Genomic DNA, 20,306 nt, shown 5'->3' with positions numbered 1-20,306 from the left:
TAACTGCTTTAGGTTATAAAACATAAGCTATGTACTTAACATAATTCTGGATGTTAATTTTCCCTGATCTATCCCAATGGATTTACTAGTCTAGATGACACCTGAAAACTGATTAAAGATAGTAGGATTTACTGATAGGATGTAGAGACTGCTGCATGTCTAAAGTCCACTGTTACACCCTCAGGCACAGTTAATCACAGTAATTATGGGAGCCATTAGAGCTAGGACTTGAAGAATCATTGATGCAGAATGGCAAGGCATTTGTCAGAGTTTTGAGAAAACAGTCCTTAAAGATGTAAGTATGTCATACTGAAGTTTTGCAATTCTTAATCTCATGTTCAAATGACATCTTATGAATGTGAGAGCTTGAGGGGGCTCCAGCTGAGATTGTTAAAGATTTACAGAAATTCCCCAGAACAAACACATCTATGCAAACAGACTCTTGTGGAAATAAGGGACTGTTTTATTGTGATAAGGAGGAGATAATCTTCTAAGTACGAGGAAATATGTATCCCCTTTAGTCTTAAAAGGGCAGTGGTGAGACTGAATGGCAATGTTTGGAAGTCATAATGACTGGCTCTGAGTCAGAAGTGCAGATACCTTCTGGATAATTTTGCAATCTTGATATAGAGGTAAGCATCCTGAAGGTGTTTAGAGTACATCCAATCCACTTCTTGTAAGCACAGAATGATTGCTTTTGTCATGAATATCTGGAACGTTGCCTTTTTTAAATAATTCTTTAGGCTAAGTATAAAATGGTCCTGAAATCCTTTGATTCTTGTGAACTAAAAAGAATCTGGAAGAAACTTCAGATGCCTTCCCCTCAGTCTGGTGGGACCACTTGAAGAAGTTGAATAATCTCCTCTTCTACTGGTATCTTTTGTCGGGGTTTCATATTTAGGAGAGGCAGGGCTAATGGTCTGGGAGTTGACAAGAAAGGAACTGTGTAGCTCCTAGATATTAAGCTGTTCACCTAGTTGCCTTGTGGGATGGCCAACCATGATACTAGGAAAAGAGACAATCCAACAACTGACTATCTCCACAGTAGAACAGGTGGGTAAATCCTCAGGGGTGTTGGGGTAATTTTCCACAGGAAGGGCCACTAAACTCCTGGTTTTGTGGGCCCCTTTGTTTCTAGGGTGGTGCCAATTAAAAGGGCCCCATCTGCCACTGTTACCCCTGACTAAAAAGGAGTTGAAGGGAAGATGCTGGTAGTTCTTGGACCAGAATGCTTTTGCACCTTTCTGGTTCCTGAAGAAGGATCCCTGAGGGGTATTGAAGTGCATTCCCAAGATTGAGAGTGTTTTTCCTTCCTGTTCAGTTTTCAAAACCTTGGATCCAAAAAGAGAAAACCTATCTCAAGGATCATTTACAAATGACACTTTGAAGTTGTCTGCAAAATCACACAAATGCAACCAGGCATGGCAACTTATGACAATGCCTGTACCTGCTGCCCTCACTGCTCCATCCGCAGCACAGTGTAGCAATCTCATGGATGGAGAGGATAGAAATATAGCACATCATAGCCAACAGGGACTCAATCTGTTTTCAAGTATCTGGAATAGGATATCTTTGCAAACGGTCCAGCGTCTACTCAGCTAGGTCTCTTTGGAACGTCATCATATGCGTAAAATCATTTAGCACTTGGAGTGCAAAGGTTCCCAAGTTATAAACATACTTTACCATATGGGCTATCATTATAGACCACTTGTTCAGGGGATGGACTAAAAGTTATCTTTTAGTGGCAGCCCCAAGAATAATAGACACCACATAAGGGGCATTGCTCCAATGAAATATGTGGCTTTCAGGGTATGAACCTTGCAATATCTGGCTGAAACCATTCCCTCTCTGACACCAGGTCAAGCATATGGTCAACATAGGGGACCACCCAGAAAGTAGAGGGGACAGTTCTGAATGCCTTGAATAAAATCTCCTCATCTGGGGCAGGGGTGTCAATAAGCAACTGTCCCTCTGACACATCAATTTCAAGCACTCACCAAATTTGGGATCTTAAGGAAAATACTGTGGGAGCCCTTCTCTTTCATCAAGGTCAATGTTGGAAGTGAGAGATTCCATAGAGGAAACTATGTGCCTCTTCTTTACATGTACAATTTTGAGGAAGCTAAAAGGGAGAGTCTTCATGGGTGGGGGTATTCAAAACATTCAGTTCTACTGTCTCCTTTGGTTAAATTATGAGGATTCAATGACTCAGAAAGCAGGTGTTAACTGGTAGACCCAAAACTGACAGCAGATCTCCTGCCTGCTTCATGGGGCAGGTGATAATCATCTCAAATAATTTGAAGGTTGACCTCAAGCCAGATGGCCCCAAGGAGATCCCTGTCTGCAGCACCCCATTATATCAGCAGAGGTTGTAGATGGCTCTGACAGGGAAGCAACCTAACACTGGCAGACCAGACAGCTCCAACATCAACATCGGTGCCAGCACCTCAAACAGCACCAAATGAATCTGTGGCAAAACAGAGATAAGGATCTTGAGTAGGGGTTCAGTGCTGAGACCCAGCACTGATGGAATCAGTGTCAAGTGTTGTCAGATGCAAAGTTTCAATCAATGTATCAGATCCAGTCTATGCTGAAGGAGGATGTGCCAAGATAGTTTCTGGTTCTGAAGCCATTGGTGCTAAAACATATGCCAGGGAAGAAGCATCAATAACAAGACATCTTTGGGCCAACTCAATCTGCCCTGGAAACAGGGGGATGGGATGATACCCAAGTCTATCTGGGTCTTGACAAAGGCCCTCATCATTTAATCCCAAAGTCCAAGACAGTCCTGATATATCTGGTAGTCATCAAGGAAGAAGCAGAGGGAAGGCAGGAGCCAAGGAATGTCAAGAACTCCCTCTAAGAGAACTGGATACTGGCAGATTTCCTCCTAGTGGACAGATTAGGGATATTAATGGGCTCATCATTGTTGGTAGGTTTCACAGATCAACACTGGAGAAATACATGAAGCCAAAGCCACTTATCAGGGATGAGGGCTTGGAGGCTTGGAAGGGGGTGCTGAGGAGGACTCTGGTTTTCATTTCTTCTCTTTTTCCTTTTCTCTCTCTCTTTATCATTCCTTTTACCATTTTTCATCTCAACAGAATTAGAAGACAAGAGACCTTTTAAAATCATTATGTTTTTCTTTCCATCAAGGAATGAAGCTCAAAGGACTTGCATATTTTGCAAGAAGCCTGCAGCTGTCCTGTACTTAGGCATATTATGCATAAGTCATAGGTATCCTAGGGTGGAACTGTGTGCCTATGATGGGTGCATTTTTTTTTAAAACCTAAAGTCTTACCCATGAGAAGCAAAAGTCAAACAGAAATAACATAGAAGAAAAAGTACAGTTTGGTGCACTTACCATAAATGTAGATGTTTGAGTGTATTCACTGTTGCAGTCCTGACTTATGGGATTTCCTGTTGTGAAAGCCCTCGGCTGGCCCAACTACCAGAGAAAACTCTTTCCACCTCCCAAGCTGGCAGACGCCCTGACCAACATCAGTTCATTCAGGTATAAAGGGAGCCAGCCTGCATCATGATTTCAGTATTTTCTTGTCCTCTACCAGGAGGAGTCCTAAGTGGACAGGAGGGCTCTAAGGAAGAAGACTCTTACAGCAGGAGAGCCAAGCTGATCCCCTTGGCTGGATTAGTTGATTATTAGTAAGCTACATAGTAGGCTAAAGGGGCAGGAGGGAAGGAAAGAAGACTGCAACAGTGACTACACTCGAACATCAACATTTCTGGTAAGTGTACACAACTGTACTATGTTCTTCATTTTTCACTGTTGCAGTCCTAATGTGTGGGAGGATTCCCAAAGCTGAATTGGGGGGGGGGATTAAGGAGAGGAGAGGATGCCCTGCAGGATGGCAGTGGAAAATCCTAATCTAGACTTAGAAAAAGCTGCCAAGTGGTACTGTTTTAAGGTATGCACAGATGACCAGGTGGCTGCTTTCAAGCTGTTCTTAGTAGGGACTCCCTTTAGAAAGACACCATTCCAACCTATCAAAATTGCCCATCCAATTAACTCTCAATTCACCTTAGAAACCAGTATGCACCCCTTCCCTGCTCTTGCCATTCATCACCACTTACTGATCCCACCTACACTAAAACATGACTCCACTATCAAAACCCTCACACCCACAACTCCTACTATACACCACATGTATCTCTATACTTCTAGTGCTGTCCTCCATTACTAGCTATCAAACAACTTAATTATACCCTAATCATCCCTAACAAATGTACATCCCTTAACAAACTAAACCCCATACCTTACACTCAACTAGCCCCATACTTCTACCAACCCTCCATAACCCACTTCCTAGTACACAAAATAAACCCAACAAACAGGCAATCCCACACTACTTTAAAACACATAAAAACCTTCAATAAACGAATCAGATTTTATTTACAACCAAAAACGAAACTTATACACTGTGGTGACATACATCCCAACCCAAGGCCACTAAATCCATACACACCAAATCCCGACCTGAACAATACCCTACTCCACAGAACCAAAAACTCATTCCTCATTATAAATCTAAATGTTAGAAGTATCCTGAACAAAGTCCATGACCTCCATACCTTACTCTGCCTTTATCATCGAGATATTGTCAAACCTACTGAGACCTGGCTCAAATCACAAATCCATGATAATGAAATCACAGCACCAGGCTACAATATAATTCGGAGTGACAGATTAGGAAAGAGGGGTGGGGAAGTAGCCATACTTTTAAAAAATCACCTCAGCCTAGAAAAACTAGACATTACAACCCCAGACCTAGAAAACGTTGAACTCACCCTCACTAAACTCAGACTTAACCCAAATAAATATATCAATATTATAGGGTGCTATATTCCTCCAGGAAACAATATTTCCATTACAGAAATTCTGCTAGAATGGATATCTAACTTCCTCCCGCAAAAAAACATCCTTTTAGGTGACCTTAACATTGACTGAAACAACCCCCCCCCCCCCCCAGAAACGCTAGAATTAAAACCAAACATGCCCCCTGGCTAACTCCAGACACTAAAACATTCCTCAAAAATAGAAACAGAGCCTGGACAAACTTTTGTAACAGCAAATCCCAATCAGATAAACAAAAATACTTTGAACTATGCAACAAACCCGAAAAACCTATCAAAACAGACAAAATCTCCTGCTACCAAAATATATAGAATAAACATATAAACAACACAAAAAAAGTTTTGGGCAGCAATCAACTCTGTATTACAACCAGGGAAAACATCCACCTCCACTCCAAAAACATCAAATAACCATAACACTATCCCCGCACAGTTCAACAAATTATTTACAGAAACAATCCAAGCCCTTGCAAATAACCAACCTAGCTCCAACAACCCCACTTCAACAACAACCCCCTCCCCACCAGAAATATTGATCAATGGCCTCAACTTCAGCTTCAACCCAGTATGCACTAAGACCATACTAAAACTACTACTAAAACTCAAAACAACCACCTTAGCCGCTGATAAACTACCAACTGAATACCTTCAACTAGCCACAGAAGCTATACCCTGTATCAAGTATACAAAACAAGTAGTAATGCCTTATATTTAGACGGTTGCACGAATTGTACTTCCAGCTTCCCTCGAGGGGAAGGAAATGTAACTCATGAATGTTGCCCATTGTACTCCCTTCCATTTTGCTCTACTGTGTCTCATAATAATTACCATATGATTGTCTTATGCTAACATTTGTGTAATCTGCATATTACTAGCATTTAATGTACTATCTCTATTGTCTGTTAACTATAAAATTGTATCTCTTGGAGGTTTTATCCCAGGCCTCCGCTGAAAATGAACTAATATCCAGTCGGATTCTCCCGGTTAACAAATGTAAAATAAAAATATTAAAATAAATTATGGAGTGTGACCTAATCATTTCAGGTTTTTTTGACATGATGGCTGTAACAAAGAGAGATACCATGGGAGATCCATTTAGAGACTGTTTAGAAGCTGGCTTCCCCTCAGAGCCAGGGGCAGATGTAATAAAAAGCTGGTCAGATTTTCTCAAGGCTTTTGTCCTGTCCAGATAAAAGTGGAGCTCCCTGTGCACATCTAAAGAATGAAGTATTCTTTCCCCTTTGTTGTGAGGGTTGGGAAAGAATGTAAGCAGATGAATAGCTTGATTTAGAGAAGTATCCATGACCACCTTGGGCATGAAACAGGGATTAGTTCTGTGGGAAATAAATAAATGGTTCCACTGCCATGAGGGCCTGCAACTCAGTAACCCTCTTGGCCGAGGTGATAGCAAGCAACAGGGCTGTTTTCCAAATAAGAAATTTTCGAGGAGCAGAATGCGGCAGGTATGAAAGGAGACAAGGTCTGCTTTTCTAGAACAAAGTCGAAGTCCCATGGAGGAGTAGGTTTCCTCCTAGGAGGTCTAATGTGAATGACTCCACTAAGGAATTGTCTTAACAGGGGATGGGAAAATACTGGAGGAAGAGAAGGAATGTGGGCCAAAATGGCAGATTTATGAATTTTAATGGAGGAGTAGGAAAGGCCTTTATCTACAAGACCAGCCAGGTATTCTAGGATGGTAGTAATGTGTGCTGGACTGGAATCGAGGTGCTGCTTCTGGCACCAAATAGAGAATCTTTTCCATTTGGCTGAATTTGATTTTGTAGTGCTAGGTCTTCTAGATTCTTTAAGGATGTCCTGCACTTGCTTACTTAGAATAATGTTGCTTTTGGGTGCTGCTGTATTATCCAGGCTGAGAATCTGAAGGTAGGGTTGCACAATCCTTCCCTTGTTTCAAATGAGAAGGTCTACTCTCTGAGGTAACAGCCATGGGCACTGATTGGTGAGCTTGAGGAGGAGAGGATACCAGTGTTGCCTGGGCCAGTCTGGTGCTATCAGTATTGCTCGTGGGCCCTTTTCCCTTATCTTTAGAAGCACTCAAGACAGAAGGGGTGGGGAAGATGCATAAATGAAGAGGTAAGGTCAGGAGAAGGACAAATCATCTGTTTTTCAGGCAGACTTCTGTTTTATCCTGGCATTTTTTCAGGTGAGTGTTTTCCTTGTTGGCAAGAGATCTACCTGTGGGACTCCCCATCTCTGAGTCATGCTGAGAAAAACTTCCCGATGCAAACATCATTTGTGGGGGTCCATCTAATTTCTGCTGAGATGATCTGCTAGAGCATTTTGAGACCATGTAAGGTATTGTGCCATGGGGTGTAACCTCAGAGAGTGTGCAGTTTTCTAGACTTGCATCACTAGGTGGCATAGGGGATAAGAGTGTACCTCCCTGCCTGTTTATGTACCACATGACTGTTGTATGGTCTGTTTTTTACTAATAGTACCCCTGGTTCCCATTTTTCTTTGAAGGCTATCAGGCCTTTTTGCACTGCCATAAATTCTTTCCAGTTGAGGTGTCTGTCCTTGAGCTGAACCTCCCACATCCCTTGGGACTGGAGTTGTTGAAAGTGAGCTCCCCAGGCTGTCTCTGAAGCATCAGTGATGAAGGTTTGCCCTGTGGAGTGAAGGGAAGGCCCTGATTTTGGGTACAAGCCTGTACCCACCAAGCAAACTCTTGTTTGAGGCAAGGGATCAGCTGTATCTCAGTCTCTAGAGACTGAGAGCTCTGGTACCATACATTCTTGAGGTATCACAAAATCTTCCTCATGTGTAGCCTGGCCAGGGGAGCCATGAGGATACATGATGCCATATATCTCAGTACTCGGAGAACTCTCTGGCCAAGATACAATGCTTTTGCTGGATTTTTTGAAAGTAGCAGTGCAGTGGTTAATGCTGTCAACTCACAAAAAGAGGTTCTCTGGTTTGATTTTCGACTGGGATGCCTTCTGTCTGGAGTCTGCATGTCCTCCCTGCATTCACTTGGGTTTCCTCTGGTTGCCCCAGTTTCCTCCCGCATTCCAAAGACATGCATCTGGGACATTTCTCCCCAAGCCTCCACTGAAAATATGCTCTGTCCTAGTCGGTTTCCTAGTCAACAAATGTTAAATAACTAAAATATAATAAATAAATAAAAAGGAAACTTTGTCTGGAAGAAGGAAGACATTTTGAAGTGAGGAGTCCAGGAGTGCCCCCAAGAAAACTATTCTTTTGGTTGGGGCAGTGTTGGATTTCTGGAGATTTATTGTGAATCCCACAGAAGACAGAAGATCTTGGCAGAACTTCGGGTCCTTAAGAAATTTTGACAGGTCTGTGACCTGTATCCAGCAATCATCCAGGTAAGGGTATATTTGGACCCCTCAGTCCTGCAGAAAGCAATTGCAGGTGCTAGACACTTTGTGAAAACCCTTGGAGTGTAGATAAGCCAGATGGCAGTGCTGAAAACTGATAGTGACTTAAACCTGCCCTGAAGCAAAGAAAACTTCTGTGAGACTTTTGAATTGGAATGTGTAGATAGGCATCTTTTGGGTCTTGTGAGACCATGAAGGCCTGAGGGGTTATCACTGGTAATAGCTGGAGAAGAGACAACATTCTGAACCTGGAACCAGGAGAAACTGATTGAGGTTGGACAGGTCCAAGATGGGGCGCCAAGAGCCTTCCTTTCTGGAAACCAGGAATAAATAGCTTGGAGTAGAATCCTTTGCCGTTTTGATCTTGTGGAACTGGTTTCTAAATCTGGGCAACAACCTCTAATTTTTGATTTAGTGGAACATATGGACAGCCTGAGTATTTCAAAGGCTCTTTGAAAGAGAGTTTGTAACCATTTGAAATAGCGTCTAGAACCCACTTGTCTGAACTGATGTGGGCCCAGTTTTGTTTGAAGAGTGACAGCCTTCCTCCTAGTCTTGTGGGGGAGCAGGGTAGATGAGTCATAGTTGCTCTCTAGCAGGATCTTGGAACCTAGAACTCCCTTGCCTGGGAGCCTCAGAGGGCCACTGCCTGCTTCTTTACAGTTGTTGCCACTGCTTCTGGGTTCTATCCCACTGTGGTTTCCTCTGTCTACCCCTAGGCTGGGAGGGAAATGACCAGTGCTTAGTTGGAAAGTTCCTACTGAACCTACAAGGCTGCATTTGGAGTAAGTCCTTCATAGTTTGCACAGACTTTGCTTTGTCCTCCATATTTTTCAGAACTGCCTCTGCCTGAGGGCCAAACAGAAAGTCTTTGTCCAGGGGGGCATCCAGGAGGTTTGAATTAACATGGTCAGGAAGTGATTGTTCCCCAAGCCACACATCATGTCTTCTAACAACTGAGCCAGCATCAGCTGCCCTGCAAGAAGCTTCCATGGCATCATAACCACAGTGTAATGAATGCTTAGCTACCTGAGAACTGCAGTAACAAAGATCTGTATGTATATATACGTATATATATATATATATATATATATATATATATATATATATATATATATACATATATACATACATACACACATATATATACACACACACACACACACACACACACACACACACACACACACACACACACACACACACACACAGGTGTGTGTGTGTGTGTGTTTATGTTAGTTAAATGGGAAAACCCACTAAGCAAATTTGCTTTTTTCATGGGCAACCCAGAAACACTGACTGGTAAAGACAGTACTTGCTCATAATCACAGAGCAGGCAAACAAAGATTGAATGTATTAAACCTTGTCATATATGACAAAGCGCATTAGTAGCTCATACTTTAATGTCACTGCCTGACTAGTATGTAGAACTCCAAGAAGCTGTAACACATATGTTTGGAAACTCAGTTCTTTAATACAGCTTCCAACTAAAATTATCACAATCCACCTAGTCAGTATTTTTTCTAGCAAAGCAATTTCTGTTTTCATGTTTTTCATCACCAATGAAAGCACTTTATATGGAAGCTTAAATTCACACTTTATACTACTGATGCACTGTTAATGTAGTCAGTGGACAGTAATGCATTCTCTTAACTTTTAAGATAAGTGGAACAAAAGATTAACAGCTCACTTACTTCTTTAAACCTTTCTGCAAAACAGTGAGAGTCTTCTTCACAAATAATCTGGACTACGTCAGGCTACTTTTATTTTTCAGTAAGGAAAAACTCAGTCATTAAGAACATATTTCTCTGAGGTGTGTGTCTGTGCGTGTCTTTGTGTGTCTGTGTGTGTCTGTCTGTGTCTGTGTGTGTACTAGTATAATGCCAAGCAGGCTTATCCAGCTGTTAATGCAGATAAAACATTACAGTGAATGAATGGATAATGAGTAGGTTTACCTATGTAAAGATCAAATCAAATGTAATGTGGTAATGTTAAGATCAGAATATATAATCTAAAAATAGTGACTTCCTAAAACCTAACGCGGGGATCCTGTGAGAAAGACGGTCATCATTAAAATGAAAAATAACAAGGATATCAATAAAATTATGACTTCATAACAATGACATGGTTGAATTCACTACAAGAATTACTTATTTTCATTGTAAACAGATATGAGAAAGTGGGGTGTAGAAACCATTCAAAATGATAACAAATAGTGTCCGTTTTAGTGAATGAATAGCATTCCTGGTACATCAGTTGGTCTCCTGAATTCTGTAATAAAGAATAATTACATTTCCTTTTAATGTTCAAATGTCAGTGGAAGAAAATATGCAGTAGTTCAGGTGGTTAAGACAGCTGCCAGAAGAACACTCCTTGCAGAAATATACACTACAGAGTTTCATTCGAATAAAGGTTTACAGCAGCTATTATACCAACCACTGCCTCTTAAGCATTTAAGTCATTTCACCCTCCCTCAGTAGTTAAATGATCTCCAAGGGTGGTTGCACTCCATTCAGGATTACCTTATAAACCTATAAACCATAAATCTTGGTCTTTACCTTTCTGCTTCTTTTTCTGCTTTTCTTTTCTTCTGGTCCTCTTTCAGTATACCACCTAGTTGTCTGTAGTTGCTTTTAGCAATGTCTAGAATTCGTTCACACTCTTCTATTTTTTTGTAAGCCCTCACTAGGAAAAAAAATGAAAGGGTCAATAGATTACTCTGCTACATTTAAAAGATGCAGACAATACAGTTGTGTAAGATGCACTTGCCCATAACAGTAGATGTTTGAATTTCTCACTGCTGCAGTAGCCTTTAGGCTATACGGGTTGTGTATAGCCCAAGAAACAATTGACCAGCTTTCAAGAGATGTGGTTCCCTCTCATACTTCCAGTCTGACTGCTGAATAGTCAGCCCTGAAGAGGGAAAATCAGCAGTCAGAGTAGAAAATATTCAGGACTAACTAAACCAAAAAGAAATAGCCACCAAACTATTTTCAGTAATTACTATATACAATATAATGGGATGCAGGGTGGAGTGGCTATTGCAACAGTGAGAAATTTGAACATCTACAGTTATGGGTAAGTGCAACTTACACAACTGTACTATGTTCATCATTCCCATTACTGCAGTAGCCATTAGCCTACATAGATTCATTACCAAAACCTATCCAACCTGCGAGGAGGAAGGATATGGATCCTGGAGAATCGTCCTAGCAAAGCAATCCCAGATCTAGAGAAATAATCCAGTTTGTAATTCCTTATAAAAGTATGTACAGAGGACTATGTAGCTGCTTCAAGAATGCTTCTGGAGTCCACACTTTTCCAATATACCACTGAGGAAGACAAGGCCCTCATACAATACACTTGCTACTGCCTGCAACTGGTTTACTATGGTGGGTATAACAAAAAGTAACAGCCACCATAGTGGGTATAATAAAAGGCAATAGCCAAGGATAGCCATCTGGAAATAGTATGTTTTGATATGGTTGCCCTTTCTTAGTATCAATATAAGAAATAAATAGCTAATCAGCATTTCTATAAGGAATTAGTTCTGTCAATATAGTACCTCTGCAGCCAATGCACATCCAGAATACATAAAATCCTTTCTCCATGGTTCAGAGAGGGTCAGAATATAATGTTGGGAGATTGATGGTCTGATTCAAATTAAACTCCAAAACAACTGATGGTCCGATTCAAAGTAAACTTTGAAACAACCTTAGGCATGGATGAGGGATTTGTTCTTAATGATACCCTATCCCCACATAACAGGGTTCACCCACCATGCGAGCTTGCAGCTGAGATACCCTTCTTGCAGATGTCTGTGCAATAACAACAGTTTCCATGTAAAAACCTTAAATCTGCATGATGTGCAGTTTAAGTGGAGATGTGGTTAACTTTTCCAGCACAAAGTAAAGATCCCAGGAAGGAGCAACCTGTTTGTGTGATGGTTTCAGATGTAGAACTCTTTTCCGAAACTGTTTTACTAAAAACATTGAAGAAAGTGAGAGATTCATGGGCAAACATGCTGAAACAGTCACAACATGTAACTTAATAGAGGAGTATGAAAGACCAGAGGCTAGTAGCTCACACAAATATTTGAGCACCAGCAGTACAAAATCCTCCCGGTTATTGACTAGTCACCAACTAAAAGTTCTCTTCCACTTGCCAATATATGATTTTCTTGTATCGTGTTTTCTTGCCTCCTTTAGTAACTGCTGCACATCTCTCTGAAAAGAAGTGCCTAAAAGGTGTTAGAATTGAATCTTCCAGGCAGTTAGTTGAACATGTTTGAGACTAGGGTGTATCAAACTCCCACTGTCTTGTGTGAATAGGTCTATTTTGTGAAGAAGTTTGTGATAACTGCCTTTGCCAGTTCCATTAGAATGGAAAACCAACACTGTCTGGGACAAAAGTGGGTCAACCACAATTATTTCTGGAGAATCCTTCTGACTATTTAGATTTACCCTGGATATCAGTAAAAACACTGGAAATGTACAAAAGAACATTCCCATCCAAGGGAATAAAAAAAAACATTTATTTTCCAGGCCTATTTGCAGAGTCCTGGAGCAGAATCTGTTGAGTTGTCTGTTTTGAAAGGAGACAAATAGATTTACTTGAAGTGTTCTCCACAAATCGATCAATTACTGGAAAATGTGTCATTCAATTTTCATTGCTGAGGATCTGTCCTGGTCTGCCACTGTGTTTTGCTCTGACAGAATCTAAGATGCTTGGAGGTTAAAAAGTGCTGAAGCGTGAACTTCCAAGTGATTGTAGCCAGTCTGCTTAGGAGGAACAACTTTGTAACCCTTTGTTTGTTGACGTTCCACATCATGGTGGTGTTGTCTATAATCAGCTGGGGAGGTCCTGGGGACCATAGATGATGAAGAGATTTTAAGGCACGGATCACAGCTAACATTTATTTTATATTTATATGCTTTGGTCTATCTGAAAACTCTCACAGGCCTTGCAACTTTACCCCCCCCCCATAGAAACTGCCCACAACAAAATTTTAGGCATCCATAGTTATGGATATACTTGGGGTTGAGGAGACAAGAGGAAACGTGTATTTAACTGTAGTTGTAGTCCCCCCACCAGTGCAGTTCCTTTTTTATAAATACCAAGACTGGTATCTGAACATCCAGGGGATGCAAATGTTGGGTCCATGTGTTTTCTATATCCCAATGAATTTTTCCTCGTGTGTAACCTGGCAAGAGGAATTATGAGCATCATAGATGCCAAGAATCCCAGAATCTTGAGAAATTCTCTTGATGAAGTCTTAGCCTGAGTTGAGAAACTCAGGAAGGCTTCCAGATAAAAGTCCACATTCTTCTGCATCAAAAAGGCCTTTTGATGCAGTATGTTTGCATGATATCCTAAAGAGACATTCCTGTGTGATCGGGTCAAAGATTTCTGAATATTTACCTGGAATCTCAGATTGGTCAGAAGAGATGAAATACATGTTGAGGACTCTTGACATCTGGGAGAAGACTCTGCAAAGGTATATCATCTAAATAAGGACAAATGTCAGTGCCATTCAGTCTGGGGCGGCCACGGTGGTGCAGTGGTTAGCATTGTCGCCTCACAGCAAGAGGTTCTCCGGTTCAATCCTCAGCTGGGGTGCCTTCTGTGTGGAGTCTGCATGTCCTCGCTGTGGTCGCGTGGGTTTCCTCTGGGTGCTCCGGTTTCCTCCCACATCCCAAAGACATGCTGCAGATGGATTGGACACTCTAAATTGGCCATAGGTGTGTGTGTGTGTGTGTGTGTGTGTGTGTGTGTGTGTGTGTGTGTGTGTGTGTGTGTGTGTGTGTGTGTGTGTGTGTGTGTGCCTTCTGAGGAAGGTTGGGCGCTGGGGCTGGCAACTCGACACTGTAAAACTCCACTGCCAATCATGAGTGGACAGGTGATCCGCTGTGGCGACCCCTAACCGGGAAAAAGCCTAAAGAAGAAGAAGAAGTCAGTGCCATTCAGTCTGCAATGAACTATGACTGGAGCTAGACACTTTGTAAACAGCCTAGGAGCAGTAGATAACCAAAAGGGTAATGCAGAGAACTGATCATTGACCCAGACATAGAAAATCTGAGAAACTTGCAGAAGCCTTTGGATATGGGAATGTCATGGTATTCATTGTTTAAGTCCAGTGTTACCATGAAGCCTCCCTGGGGAATAAGAGATACCAGACTCTGAAGGGTCAATATCTTGAAATTTGTATCTTTTTCATACAAATTTAGGAAGGAGAGATCTATAACTGGTCTCCAAGAAGACTCTTTCTTTGGTACCAGAAACATGCTGGAATAGAAACATTTGCCACTTTGATTTAATAGCACTGGTTCTATGGTTCCTATGGTGAGTAAGTGCTGAAGAACCTAAAGAAAAAAAATAATGTTTGGTTCAGAGAGTGGGGAGGAACTCCCAAGAAAGGAAGTTTTTGTATCTACTGCCAACAGTATCCCTCCTGAACCCATGAGTCTGTCATGATCGGTTGTCAAAAGTGAATGTATACAGCCAGTAGCTGGGTCAGGTTTTAAGAGATTAAGACAGGAGGGGAAGGGGGGGATTCTGACATTGTCATTCTAAAGGTGAAGACTGTCCCTTTTTTTTGGAAAGGATCCTTGTTTTGTATTGTTCCCCTGCTGCGATCTCTTTTTGTTTCCTTGTTTGGCCCGAGAAGGCACAGATTGCTGCTGTGTTTCTTAGACGTGAAAGAGGATCTAGGAGATTTGTAAGGGGGGGGAGCTAAAAATAATAGAAACTCCCTGAATGAATTTACCTCTCTCATCAAATTGTTTAAGGACCTGAGCAGTAGAAGGGCAAATAAAAACTCCTTCTCTAAAGCTGAATTCAAAATTTCAGAGTTTACCTCATCAGGAAAAGTTTTGATTTCATATCCAGGCATACCTCCTCAAAACAGTAGCAGAAGTAGTGGCACTAGACACAGTATCTGCACATTTATACTCACTCTTTAAGGCATGTTTAGATACTTGGGAAATGCTGGAAGCAATAGAATTGAGATAGGGGAAAAAGTGGCATCTAGATCTCTCAACCTACCCTAACAAAAAACACAGTTAAGAATTCTATACACCAGAGTGGAAGAAGAAAAAATTCTCTTACCAAATCTGTCCAAACTCTTCCCCTCCTTGTCCACTGGTGAAAGTCTTAATGTCACCAGGACCCTGTTCCCTGCTGAAATAGATGCAGATATTGCTGCAGGGTGTGGCCTAAGGTGAGAAAACAAGTGCTTGCTATTTTCAGAAACTTTATAAAGTCAATTGGCTTTTTTGGGGATTGAAGGTTGTGAATCAAGGTTGTTACAGGCAACATTATGTATGTCCTCCAAGGCTGGCATTAGTGAAGGCATAGAATGAAGCATATCCACTTGTAGCATATGATAATATTTCTTCATTTCAGGGGAAACTTCCATCTGTTCCCATAAAAACACATCATTTATCCATGCAATAATCTGAGAAAAGGAAAATTTCTTCAGGGGAGGTTGTGAGGACCAGTTTTTCCTCAGCATCAGAGTTCTGGCCTCATAAATCAGCTTGAGAAGAAGCTCTGTCTCTGTCAATGTCTGCATCCTCTCACATGTCTTCCTCAGGAATATTCTAACTGTCCTGATCTATAGATACTGTATGCTATGTACTAAGATTAACTGTAACAATTTTTTGGCTAATGTAAGAAAATAATCTTTTCTTATAGATATCATATATTCAGATGAGCAATGTTTAACCTTTTTGTTATTTACACATATTTTAAAGTGAGTCACAAAGAATTCAGGGGAGCTAAGAAATAATATTTATAATAATTGGGATATTTTAAGATTAGTGGTACCCTTGGTAGTTGTACCATGGCTAAATTGACATTAACCTATAGGGCAGAAAAAAATGTTATAGTTTTTTTTGCTAAACCTGGTTAGGATATCTAGGTGAGGTGCAAAATTTAAAACCTATGGGGCAGATGCAATGTGGCCACATTTGGGACAAAGGTATGCCTGATGTTGAAAAGATTCAGTGGAACAATATAAATGGGTTTTATAACTGCGATTTGACTGAGCTTCTTTATATTGCTTGCTGTGTAAAATGCAATATATTTTATATTGGTAAAATGGAAACAGCCCTGTGTGGAAAGATCTACGAACAGATGAATGACATTAAAAAAAATCTAATTTATGAAATGCTTTGGCCAAACACGTAGGTAAAAATATGGATCACAGTTTTAATTTAAGGTTTTGTCGAAGTTATACAAAAATCCCAGAGGTGGCCTGTGGAAAGAGAGACTGGAATTCCGTGAAGTTAAGGGCCAATTCTTTTCCTGGTATTAATGAGTATATAGTTCCATAAGACCTGTATTGAAGCTTAGAGTTAATCAATTGTAAGTTTTTGTGGCTGTTAATTATTTTAGCTTCACAATAATTATGTTAATTTTTATTATTTCCATTTATTGTGTTTTTAATACAATATGTGCTGTTAGAACATTTTGAAATTTAATTTTCTATTGGTTGAAATGTGTCATGTGGTTAAGGTACTAATACAGAGCTTTTGGATATTTGAATTTGTTATGAAGAAGTCGCATTCTCAATGTGGAAATGGAAGTGCTCAATACATTTTTGGTATTCCTGTGGAGTACTTCTGTGTATGGTCTAATTTATGTTTCTTAGTTTCTTTTGGTTAAGCCATCATGATTTTTTTGCTCTTTCAATCAAGCTGTGTTTTTGTCTAATCAGACTGATTCTACTAAGGACACAGTTTCAACCATGAAAAGATCAAAGGATATTATGGTTCCCCAATGACCAAGAGGGGGCATTTTAGTGCGAATACTGACTCTAGTGCTAGTGTGGCCATGAATGAAGATGGGTAGAAGATAGTGAGGACTAAATTATTACTTGATTCCTGGCTGAAAAGTTATTACAACTCGAATATCAGCCTTCAATAAATGTAAGTCTTAATAGTGAAAAAACTGAGTTAGGAATAAAGTTAACAAAATTTAGGAAACAGTTGGAAAATGTTTACTTTAAAGAGGGTATTACACAGTAACAGGTCCCTAAAGGACTAGGATATTAGAAATTTCCAAATGGGTTGATAGATGGGTCCAATTTGTACAAAGAGCTCATAGTACTCTGACAAACAAGGGTTTAAACTGATGGAAGTGCTTATTAGGAAAAACAGCAGAGAAATGGATTCAATTGAAAAGGATATTTTGTCACCAGGTAGATATATCATGAATAGCTTTTTATTTTCATCTGTCAAAAAACAATATGAGAATATTTTTACTACAGTATGCAATACGATGAAAGATATTAAAAAAAAACTAAGGAAAATAAAATCCAAAGAAACAAAAAAGAGTTTAAGCAGAATCATGCTCACCCTAAACCAGAAATGTCTAAATTGAACTACAATAGAGATGAAATTATTCAAGAGGGCTCCTGGCATGAATGTATAAAACAAAAGGTCCCTGAAAATAGGGAAACCTTGACTGAACTTACCTCTCAGAAGAGATAACTTTAGTGTATTGAATTTTACAATTAGTAGTAGTAGTAGTAGTAGTAGTAGCTTACAATTACAGTTCCTTTCCATTTATGGAATGATGGGTCATGTGGTTAAGATACTTAATGTTCAAATGCAGAACTTTGTATATTTGAATTTATTCTGAAGAACTCTTGTTTTGAATGTGGAGATGAAAGTCTTCAATAAACTTGTGGGTATTCTTGTGGACTATTTTTGTGTACATCCTGTTTTGTGTTTCACATTCATAGACACTTCTTAAGTATGTTTTGATACTTGGGAAATGCTGGAAAAATAGAATTGAGATAGGCACTACCTTTATGGGAAATACTTGTAGCTAGATCTCTCAAACTGTCCATACAAAAAAAGCAAACTTCCACGAGTCTGATAGTTAAGAATTTTGTATAGCAAAGTAGAAGAAGAAAAAAATTATCTTACTAAATCTATTCAAAATCGTCTACTCCTTGTCCACTGGGGAAGAGTTTAATGTTACCAGGAGCCTGTTCCCTGTTGGCACAGGTCTAGATATTGCCGCACAGTGTGACCTAAGGTTAGAAAATAAGTGTGTGTTACATTAGGAAACTGTGAAAAGCCTATCTACTTTTTTGGGGCCTGATGATTGTAAATCAGGGTTGTCACAGTCAGCATTATGTACATCCTCCAAGGCTGGCACTAGAGAAGGAACAGGCATAGAATGAAGCAATCCACTTGTAACATATGATAATATCTCCTCAGTCTAGATGGAACATTCATATATTCCCATAAAAACAGATAATTTATCCTGGCAATAATCTTCAACCAGGGGAGGTTCTGAGGGCCAGTTTCCCTCAGAATCAAACTTTTGGGTTTTTAAATCTGCTGAAGAAGAAACTCTATCTCTGTCAGTGTCAGCACCCTCTGATATGTCTTCCTCAGGAATATTTTGACTGACTTGATCTACAGGTACTATATGCTGTGTACTAGGATTGACTTTTGTAAAATTTGTTTGGTTAAGGTAAGAAAAAAAGAAGTTATTTCTTACCATAATGTTCCATCTAAGTTGTTGATCTTCTTCCAGTCATCACTGATGGGTTCGGTTCCGAGCCCTCGGAACCTAATCGGCCTTATACCAAGCTTGCATGTGCCAAAAACTCTCAAGCTAAGCTGCTACCCACAATGCCCTTTGCTCAGTTACCTCAGATTGAGTTTGCATGCAACATATAGAAGAAGAAATAAGTCAGAGACCATCTCTGCCCAGAAACCCTAGTACACCACAAAGACCCAGAAGATCCGCCAGGAACCTTAGGAAGGGGACAGTGGGAGAGTGTGATGACTGGAAGATCAACAACTCAGATGGAACATTATGGTAAGGCATAACTTCTTTATCTGAAGTTGTTAATCTTCTTTCTATTCATCACTGATGGGACAGAGCCCCCCAGCTACTTGGAGAACCTGGGTGGCCCTTATGGAAGAACATTCCTTAGAACCACTGACCCAAAGGCCGCTCTTCCCCTGGAGATCAGATCCAATTTGTAATGCTTGATAAAAGTGTGGGGCTTAGCCCAAATGGCAACTGCACAAATGTCATCCATGGAGGCCCTAGAGTGGAAGACAACAGATGCTGCAATAGCCCTAGTTGAGTGAGCTTTGATTTGGCCAGGCTTGGATCCCTCCATAAGTGAATATGTGAAGGCAATACAATCCCTGAGCCATTTAGACAAAGTAACTTTTGATACTGTGCCTCCCATTCTAGGACTCGCAAAGGAAATGAAAAGCTGGTCCAACTTGCGAAAGGATTTAGTTCTGGCCAGATGGAAACGTAATTGTCTATGAAAATCCAGGGAATGTAGGCAGTATTCTCCCTTGTTAGAGTAATTTGGGAAGAACACAGGGAGCTCAATGGACTGGTTAATCAAAAAATCAGAAACCACTTTGGGGAGAAAGGATGGATTAGTACGAAGTGATACTCTGTCCTTATGAAAGATCAGATAAGGGCTCTTTATACATAATGTTTGTAATTCCGAAATTCTTCTGGCTGAAATTATAGCCACCAGAAATAAGGATTTCCATGACAGGAATTTTAGATCACATGTCGCAGCTAGCTCAAAAGGGGGCAGAGAAAGAGACTGCAGAAACCAGGACAGATTCCATGCCTCCACTGGCTTTCTGATGGGAGGCCTGCTGTGGAAAATACCATTGAGGAAGGTCTTGCAAAGGCAAGAGGAAATAAGTGGCCCTCCATCTGACCCATTATGGAAGTTGGAAACAGTTGCTAGATGGACTTGAATGGTGGAAGCTGAGGCCCCATTGTCAAACAGTTCAGCCAGATAATGAAGAATAGTGGCTATGGGGGCTGAGAACGGGTCTATTTTCTGATTACATGACCAAATAGAGAATCTTTTCCATTTGTCCCTGTAAAGTTTCCTGGTGGATGGTTTATCAGAGGCCAAGATAATATCATGTACGGGTGAGGAGAGAGTTTCCTTCCTGGCAACTAATGGAAATGGAGAAACCAAGCTGTCAGCTTGAGAGTGGACAGATTCAGGGAGTCAGCCCTTGTGGGTGAGATATGAGGTCCTGACGAGTGTCTAGGATC

The 20,306-nt window shown here is 40.6% G+C and overlaps 1 protein-coding gene across 1 annotated transcript in view; it reads right to left on the bottom strand.

The window, feature by feature from the left end:
* The window catches only part of ANKRD42 (ankyrin repeat domain 42), a 1,245,350-nt gene that overhangs the window by 236,471 nt on the left and 988,573 nt on the right, over positions 1 to 20,306 (bottom strand). The window contains exon 10 of the mRNA XM_044071151.1: positions 10,793 to 10,919. Coding sequence (XP_043927086.1) covers positions 10,793 to 10,919 — 127 coding nt within the window. The remainder of the gene's footprint in view (positions 1 to 10,792; positions 10,920 to 20,306) is intronic.

The sequence above is a fragment of the Protopterus annectens genome, chromosome 5.part0 (genome assembly GCF_019279795.1).
Source record: "Protopterus annectens isolate FY-2018-M chromosome 5.part0, PAN1.0, whole genome shotgun sequence".
NCBI classification, from domain to species: Eukaryota; Metazoa; Chordata; order Ceratodontiformes; family Protopteridae; genus Protopterus; species Protopterus annectens.
This window is presented reverse-complemented; position numbering and strand designations above follow the sequence as displayed.